Here is an 8144-nt window from a genome sequence, read left to right on the forward strand (position 1 = left end):
CCTGTGCTTGTCCGCAGCCCGGTACGCTCGACCAGTCCGCTGAGCCCGCTGCTGGCACACCGTCGCCGAGCACTTTGGCTTCGTCGTCGTCGTCGTCGTCGTCGTCGTCGTCGTCGCTCCCACGAGCGGCGAGTTCTTGGTCACCTCGAGGTTCGCGATCCACACAACCGACGGCGATCTGTACGGCTTGTCTTTGTACCTGTACTGCCCCAGCTGGAAACGCGTGTACTTGTACTCATCCAGCCACGCGTCTCTGAAGGCACCCTTCTTGGAGAACACCGGCGTGTTGTCCAGCGCCGCCACGACCAGCTCGTAGGTCCCCTTGCCACTGGTGGCGTTCTGCACAGTCAATGTAATGTGGTGCCACTCCTCCAGCGCAGAGAGGGACATGACGGTAATGTCGTCCGCGCTTCCGCTCGGGAACTCCAATACCAGGTCCTCCTCGTCGGCCGTCAGCACCAGCGGCACACTCGGGTCCGGGCTCGTATGGTTCCGCGCCTTGTACTGCACGAGCGAGTAGAAGCGACCAAAGCCTCGAACGTTTGCGTTAATCTTGTACCACATGCCCAGCCGCATTAGGTCGCTGGATGAGGTCGATTCGCAGATCTCCCTACCCACAAGCTCCAGCCGCTGCTTCTCGTCACTCGGGCTCCCAGCCCCGTCCTCCGTCGCGTCCGTCATGGTGATCTTGAGGGCGTCCATGCCACTCTGGGGGCCGCTGTCCAGCGTGTAGTGGGTGGTCGTCACGGGCCGCTCGTCCACGCTGAACATGCCCGTGGCCTCAATGCTCTTGCGCACATCGCTGTCTGAGGTCAGATCGAGCACAGTCATCCTTTATATATATATTTTTCGTCGACTGGCGCGTGTGCAATGTACGCTCGTGTGCACAGCTGTGCTGGCGGAGATGGCCACGGAGCTCACGGACACAAGGCGGGAACTGGTGGAAATGAAGGCAGAGCACGCCCGGTGGGCGGCGCGCATTGCTGCGCTGGAGACCAGGGCTTGAGGGGAGGGTCAACGCCTAGCCGCGCCCGGCAGTCTTTCGCTTCCGGTACTGCACGTAGGTCCAGTAGACCCCCGTGCACAGCCCCAGCACCACAATGAGTACTGTGACCTTTGCCAAACGCACCACCCGCTGCGCCCTCGCGTACATCTCCGGCACCGCCTTTACAGCGCGCACAGCCCGTTCCCGCGACAGGGCCCGTTTAGTGCACGTGCACGTTTTCGCCGCCGCCCCGCCCGCGTTGCCGAACGGCACGTAGTACCCGCTCTCAATAAGGTCCGTGTCGTACATGCTCATGTTCGCAATCAAAACACTATGTGTGTCGTCGTCCTTGAACCCGTCGTCGCGTTTGCGGTATAGGCCCATCCTGATCCGCCCGCTCTCCCCGTACGCCTCATCATTCATTGGTATATCGAACTTTTCAAAGTTCCGTATGACTTTTCCCGAGGTGTCGCGGAACTGTATCTTCAGGTACCCGTCCGGCGTGTTCTTGGTCGCAATCGTGATGCAAACCCACTTCCCAATGAGATCCTCGTACGTGCCAAAATTAATTCTTTCCGAAAACAGCTTTGCGCCATGGTCGAAATCACCTGGATTTGCCGATAAATCCCCGTTTTTTATACTCACAGTACACAGGGGTGAACCCAAACCTACCTTAATTTGAAAAATGTGGTAGAACCCGGAACCAAAGTAGCTGATGTGCTCGATCTTGTACCAGTACTGAACCGTACGTATCGTGTTGACGGGGAACCGGAATTGACTTTTGTCATTGGCATTTATCTCATTACGATTTTTTTCCGGGTCAGAGTCGAGATCTTCCTTGTGTAGCACGACGCGCATCACGGTCTGCTGGATATCGGGATCTTCAATAGCCTCAAAGTGATCAAATCCATCATGGTAGTTTGTCTCCATCTTCTTAATGTCATGTTCATCAAACTGTGACTCTACGCCCTTGGACCAGTCCAGTGTGGCTAACGGAGTTGTCATTTTTTAGTATTTATTTTTAACAGTTTAAAATACTCTATTCATGAAAGTTTAACAATAATTTTCCGAGCCCGACTAAAACCCTAAACCCTACTCATGCTGTGTAGTATGTCAAGGTGCTGACATCCTTGTGGTACGCGGGAATAACTGTTTCAAATACCGGAGCAGTCCGAGACGGCCACACGTGGACCATGAGGGTGAACCCCTCGTCCACAACGGTCTGGAACTTGGCCATGTTCTGGTCGTAATAACAGTCAAGTGTCCAGATTGACTTCGTCTCGACAATAAGCGTGTGTTCGGGTACATAAAAGTCGGGAAAATACCTAGACATGGCACCAGTGCGCGGATTTGGGTAATCGAATACAATGGCGCGTTCGTCATCGTCGCCAATCACATCTTCAGCAGTGAATCCGTGTCGGGTTCCAAGGTGCTCCAAGGTGAGATCCTCGTAACCCTGTAGAAGGAACGTCACACACTTTTCCAGTCGTACGAACGCGTTTGGTATCCCGAACGCTTCGCCAGGCTTCGGAGGTGTGGAACCTGGCCAGAGTACCCGTAGCCATACCGTTCAACCATTGTTGCCGCGGCCTTGGTCCTGACCCCCTCGATCTGCGATACATTGTCAACGCCGTAGACCCTCCGCACTGCTGCGACGTGCTTGGCCCTGACCTCCTTGTTCTGCATTGCATAGTCGACACCATGGACCCTCCGCATTGTTGCGACGCTCTTGGCCCTGACCTCCTTGTTCTGAGATACATGGTCAACGCCATAGACCCTCCGCACTGTTGCGACGCTCTTGGCCCTGACCTCCTTGTTCTGCATCGAATTGTCGACACCATAGACCCTCCGCAATGTTGCGACGCTCTTGGCCTTGACCTCCGGGATCTTCAGTACATGGTCCACACCATAGAGCCTCTTCACTGTTGCCTTCCGCTTGTTGTCCGCGCAGGCCGTACATCGCGCCCCGCCTGTCCGGAAGTGTCCAATCGTAATGTCGACAGTCTTCTCCTCGCACAGGCACAGGATGCTCAGCTTCTTGCTGGCCCCCTTGAATTCGCCGAACGGTGTCAGGAGCTTGTACCCCTCGGCGGCCACGTCCCGAGCGATCCTATCATACGTGTTCTCCGGGGAGTTTGGGTTGCAGAACTTGCAACGGGTGCCGCGGTCGCGTAGATAATACCAGTAGGCCTGAAACTGTTCCCGGCGGTCGCAGTTACAGAGAATCGTCATCGGCAGCGAGGCCCCGACAAACAGCAGCAGCTGGAGTCCACGTCCAGCTAGCTCGGCAGCCATGGTCTGGAAATTCCACAGCACTCTGGGCACCTTATCCTTTGTCGCCTTGGTCACATTACCCTTTGCCTTTACCACCTTACCCTTTGCCTTTGCTACCTTGGTCATTCTTTAACTGTTCCAGTGTAAGAATGAAAATTATGCGCATTGTGCGGCGCTATTTATACCAAATAAAATCATTAATAGAAATAAAGTACCTCGCCATGCTACTAATTGTTTTCGCGTTCATCTTGATCCTCGCCCTTGCCGGCATCGTCGCCACCATCGCCGTCCTCAGGTCCGGGAGCGCCACCCCCTCTAGCACCGAGCCCGCCGTCGCCGCCGCCGCCGCCGCCGCCGCCGCCGGTGGCCTGACCTCCCGGGCGTGCGTCAGCAAGCGCCGCATGCCCCGCATCGGGCTTGGCGTCTACGCCGGCCAGGAGGCCAAGGGCCTCAACGCGGGCTTTGAGTGGCGCTACTACACCATGGCCGAGCTCAGCCCCACCACCCGCGGCGAGTACGACTGGTCCACGCTTGAAAAGGACCTCGCCGGTGCCCATTCACGCGGCCGCCCCATGGTGGTCCGTATCCAGGACCAGAGCGGCACCAACAGCGGCGACGACAACAAGTCCCTGCTGCCCTCGTACGTCAGCCAGCCGAACAAGGTAACGGTGGACGGCTTCGTGGGCGTCGACTGGTCATCGGCCGACGTGCAGCAGTTTGAGCTCGACTTCTTCACCGCGTTCGCGGCCAAGTTCGACAAGGACACGCGCATTGCATTCCTGCAGGTCGGCTGGGGCTTCTGGAGCGAGAGCCACCTGTACCACGACGGCAAGGACCATCGCCAGCACGGAGTCAACTACCCCACGAAAGAGTACCAGGCCAAGTTCGTGGACCACCTGGCCGGCCTGTTCAAGTGCCTGACGTTTTCGTTCAGCATCGATGGCGCGTTCAGCGGGCTGCCGCTCGACGATCTGCGGTACGGCGTGTTCAACGACTCGCTCACGGCCAAGGGCAGCAGTAGCCAGGACACGTACTACAAGCAGCTCAACTTTGCCGAGCGCAACAAGACCCAGCCGAGCGGCGGCGAGTTCCCCGACTCGATCAAAACGCCGTTCGGGGAGGCCTCGCTCCTCGAACGCGTCAAGCAGTACAATGTGCAGTACGTGTTTGCCAACCAGCAGCGCGAGGACCCGAACTGGGACAGCGCGGTCGCGGCCGTGATGCAGACATGATTTTTTTATTTGTTTTTCCTACACTACATACATACATACATACATACACCAATTTCGTTCATTCTCACTTGTCCACGCAGTCCACGAGCTCCCACTTCTGTCCGTCGTGCACCTGGAAGCGGTCAATCAACACGAGCATCAACACGTCCGTGCCCACATAGTGCACGATGCTCTTGCCCGTGTCCACGTTGGTCAGGAACCCGTCCTTTGTGTGGACGAACTCGCTGCCGTGCCTGTCGGTGGCCAGCATCACACTGTAGGCCAGGGGGCAGCCAAGTGTCGCGCTGGCCGGGACCGCATAGTACAGCCCATGGCGCATCCTAAACACGCCCTCCTCGGTGTACTCGAGCGCCCAGCGCTGCGGGCGCTGGTCTACCACCTGCACGGTACCGCCAATAATATCCAGGTAGCCGGGCAGCCCCTGGTGCCGGATGTGGCAGTGCCGCGTCACAACGTCGTACCCGGCCTCGGCGACGCTGTCGAGGGGGCCCGTGCCGGCGACAACGACGCTGGAGACGGCGCTGGTGACGATGGTCACGGACGTCTCAACAAGCGTCGCGTTGGTCTTGACGAACGCGTGGACGCTGCTCACCACGCTCTGGACAAACTTGGGCTGCACACGGACCGCCAGCGAGCCAGCCGTGGTGCCGGCGGTGTTCGCTCTGGCCCCGGGGGACAGTGTCACGGAGGCGTGGTGGCTGGCAATGCTCGCGGCCATCTGCTGCATGAGCTCGTTGTAGTAGGCGCTGGCCGGCCCGTGCGCGGCCATCGTGATCTCGAGGATGGCGTCGCACGCAGCGTCGTCGGACACGGGGCGCTCATACTCGTCAGACGCCTCGGGCCCATCGTACTCGTCAGACGCCTCAGGCCCATCGTACTCGTCAGACGCCTCAGGCACCGGCCACAGGTCCAAGTCCAGGTCAGAGTCCTCAGAGAGGTCCACGTCCACGTCCACGTCCACAGATCGAGCATTGACTACGGACACAGTGTGCACATACTCGTCCGATGCCTTGGGCCCAGGGTGCACATACTCGTCGGACGCCTCAGGCACCGGCCACAGGTCGAGGTCCTCAAAGTCCACGTCCGAGCCCCAGCCCAGGTCCTGGCTCGCGTCCACTGGGGGCTTGGCTACTACGGCATAGCCCAGCACCAGGGTCACGGAAATAATTGTTCTATGCAAATACATGTTGTTCTTTTATCAAATGCAAAATAATGATTTCACTGGTCGACATTTCGTCTTTTATGTAACCTTTTTTTTTTTCTGTGGCTCACCACACACGCCTGAACGACGACACCCTCAGAGGTGCGTGGACCAGAGAAAAAAAAAGTATTTAAGGCGAGTCGTTATCCGGATGTCTTTCATTCCAACACTTTCAAACACTTTCATCTAAACACAATGTCTGAAAAGTCTAGCCTAGTCGTGATTGCAACAGTCAACCAGCTCAACACGCAATCCCCGGGGCCCCACACTAACGAGTGGCGTGACATTAATGATCTCATGGACGAAGAGGACGAGGCGTTTGCAATCTGTGACCTGTATCTGGACGAGGTCAGCACTGCCATCGCATCGACCCTGGACGACGACATGGTGTCCCCCTACAAGAAGATTGTGCTTGCGCGCATCGTCCTATCGGACGCACGAAACTTCAGCCCTGGCACCCTGTGCAAGACGTTTGCGCTGCTCAACAGCCTGCGCCCCGGGCCACTGGCCGAGGTGGCCAGCGAGCTCGCGGACGACATTGCCGTCATCATCGGCATGGACCTGGAGGCTGAGGCTCTGCGGGTGTGTCTGTGGGCCGAGAAGGTCTTTGCGAAGCAGCCGCCGGTGCTGAAGCCGCGGAAAAACGCTCCCAAAGCCTGCTGGTCCTGCGTGATGAACAGACTAGTCGAATTCCTCCAGGACGAGGAGGTCTGCGCCAAGCGCTGGTACGAGCTGGACGAGCTGGTCCGGCAAACGCCGTCGCTTGTCCTGGACGAGGGCGAGGCCGTCGACCGCGACATCATCCTGGACCTCGGTATGCGTTTTGAGTCGCTTGCGCAGGAGGTCCCTCCGCTAGTGTCAGACTACGAGATTATCTCCTGGTGGACAACGCCAATCTCCTGGCTAGGCACGCGTTCACCGCCATGGTGCTGCTGGGGGCCATCCGCAGCCCGCGCCTCAAGAAGCGGGTGCTGCTGGCCAAGCGCTTCTTGACCACCAGCATGATTCGCAATTTTTGTGAGACCGCAGAGGCGGTTGAGGTGGCCACTGGGGTCGACCACACGGCGTTGCTTGAGACGGTCTACGCGAACACCTCGCTGGAGAAAACCTGGCGCAGCGAAAAAGAAATAGTATGCTAAATAAAAAACCCTAAACACAAACATTTTTTTTTATTAAAACCTTAAAACCCATACGTTTGGGGACATGAAACGATTCCAGTCCAAGCCCCCTGCGAGCCCAACCCCCGCCCCCGACGGCTTCGACTACCTGTTCGTCTCGCCGTCCACGCTCATAGTCGGGGGCGACACTGTGTGTCAAAAGAACCAGAGCGTGTACTTGTGTCACGGCAAGACCCTGGTCCCACTGACCATCCAGAAGGCGCTCTGTGCCCGAAGCACCACACACGCGCTCCACATCACCGACCCCCTCGAGGTATGCATTCGGAACTCGCACACCGCGCACTGTGTGACGGGGACGTACACCTACCCCGACATCGTCACAGTACCGTGGACCGCGGCGCGCGACCTCGAGGCCTCCGGCGGCGGCCGCAGCTCGCTCATGGTCACCCTGCAGACCACCACCGCGCCGCGCCCAATTATCCTGAAGGTTCTCAAGAGCACAAAGATCGGCCCCAGCACGGTCATGTACACAGTCGACCCCGTGGTCATGAGGCAGAACACCAGGAGCCGCCCGGAGTGGATGGATGCGGACGGCACGTACACGGAGCTGGACGCGTTCAGGTCCCCGGGGACCTCTCCATATGCATCTGTACATACAGGGACGCCACCGCGCTCCCCAAGGGTGCTGCGGGCCAAGGACATTGGTCTTGAACGTCCAGCGCCGCAGCGCGCAGCGCCGAAACTCCGCCAGCCACAGCCGCCGATTGTCGACTCGTATACGTACACGGATCTCGCTCCGGCTACATGAATTAAGGTTTCAACGTTCACGCTTCAAAAACATGGCTCAAAAAACAGATTTCAAAATTCAAATTTCAAATTTCAAATTTCAAAAATCGCGCTTCAAAAACATGGCTCAAAAAACAGATTTCAAAATTCAAATTTCAAATTTCAAATTTCAAAAATCACGCTTCAAAAACATGGCTCAAAAAACAGGTTTCAAATTTCAAATTTCAAATTTCAAATTTCAAAAATCACGCTTCAAAAACATGGCTCAAAAAACAAATTTCCGAAACATTGCAGTTCGTGCTGCTCTTTTCAAAACACATGAATTTTGAAAACACACACATCCAAGAAAAAAAAAAAAGGTAAAATGTCCACGTTCAGCCTCATGACCTTCAACGCCCAGGCCTTTGAGAGCGCTCCCCCCGCCGCCGTCGCGCGCTTCATCGACCAGACCACTGCCCGAGTCGGCCACCTCGACGTTATCGCCGTCCAGGAGAACATTGTCACACACAGCGGCGTCTCGCTCCTCCAGCTCGCAGGCTACACACCCC

General features: G+C 57.2%; 8 protein-coding genes across 8 annotated transcripts in view; 4 read left to right on the top strand and 4 right to left on the bottom strand.

Moving 5' to 3' along the window:
* The window catches only part of SARC_00078 (hypothetical protein), a gene marked incomplete at both ends in the record, with an annotated part of 3158 nt that extends 2327 nt beyond the window's left edge, over positions 1 to 831 (bottom strand). Inside the window, one exon of the mRNA XM_014306248.1 lies at positions 61 to 831. Coding sequence (XP_014161723.1) covers positions 61 to 831 — 771 coding nt within the window. The remainder of the gene's footprint in view (positions 1 to 60) is intronic.
* Positions 832 to 1021: 190 nt separating this feature from the next.
* SARC_00079 (hypothetical protein) lies at positions 1022 to 1990 on the bottom strand (the record flags this gene model as incomplete). Its single annotated transcript, XM_014306249.1, has 1 exon — positions 1022 to 1990. The coding sequence occupies one exon, from the start codon at positions 1988 to 1990 to the stop codon at positions 1022 to 1024; it is 969 nt and encodes a 322-aa protein (XP_014161724.1).
* Positions 1991 to 2081: 91 nt separating this feature from the next.
* Positions 2082 to 3385, bottom strand: SARC_00080 (hypothetical protein; the record flags this gene model as incomplete). The annotated part of the gene is made up of 2 exons (XM_014306250.1): positions 2082 to 2383; positions 2464 to 3385. 2 exons carry the CDS (start codon positions 3383 to 3385, stop codon positions 2082 to 2084), a joined length of 1224 nt encoding a protein of 407 aa, XP_014161725.1.
* A 95-nt stretch (positions 3386 to 3480) lies between these two features.
* On the top strand, positions 3481 to 4491 carry SARC_00081 (hypothetical protein; the record flags this gene model as incomplete). The annotated part of the gene is made up of 1 exon (XM_014306251.1): positions 3481 to 4491. The coding sequence occupies one exon, from the start codon at positions 3481 to 3483 to the stop codon at positions 4489 to 4491; it is 1011 nt and encodes a 336-aa protein (XP_014161726.1).
* Positions 4492 to 4555: 64 nt separating this feature from the next.
* SARC_00082 (hypothetical protein) lies at positions 4556 to 5677 on the bottom strand (the record flags this gene model as incomplete). Its single annotated transcript, XM_014306252.1, has 1 exon — positions 4556 to 5677. One exon carries the CDS (start codon positions 5675 to 5677, stop codon positions 4556 to 4558), a length of 1122 nt encoding a protein of 373 aa, XP_014161727.1.
* Positions 5678 to 5887: 210 nt separating this feature from the next.
* On the top strand, positions 5888 to 6831 carry SARC_00083 (hypothetical protein; the record flags this gene model as incomplete). The annotated part of the gene is made up of 2 exons (XM_014306253.1): positions 5888 to 6506; positions 6533 to 6831. The coding sequence occupies 2 exons, from the start codon at positions 5888 to 5890 to the stop codon at positions 6829 to 6831; spliced, it is 918 nt and encodes a 305-aa protein (XP_014161728.1).
* A 64-nt stretch (positions 6832 to 6895) lies between these two features.
* Positions 6896 to 7618, top strand: SARC_00084 (hypothetical protein; the record flags this gene model as incomplete). The annotated part of the gene is made up of 1 exon (XM_014306254.1): positions 6896 to 7618. The coding sequence occupies one exon, from the start codon at positions 6896 to 6898 to the stop codon at positions 7616 to 7618; it is 723 nt and encodes a 240-aa protein (XP_014161729.1).
* A 342-nt stretch (positions 7619 to 7960) lies between these two features.
* The window catches only part of SARC_00085 (hypothetical protein), a gene marked incomplete at both ends in the record, with an annotated part of 741 nt that continues 557 nt past the window's right edge, over positions 7961 to 8144 (top strand). Inside the window, one exon of the mRNA XM_014306255.1 lies at positions 7961 to 8095. Coding sequence (XP_014161730.1) covers positions 7961 to 8095 — 135 coding nt within the window. The remainder of the gene's footprint in view (positions 8096 to 8144) is intronic.

Source organism: Sphaeroforma arctica (assembly GCF_001186125.1).
Source record: "Sphaeroforma arctica JP610 unplaced genomic scaffold supercont1.2, whole genome shotgun sequence".
Classification (NCBI taxonomy): domain Eukaryota; class Ichthyosporea; order Ichthyophonida; genus Sphaeroforma; species Sphaeroforma arctica.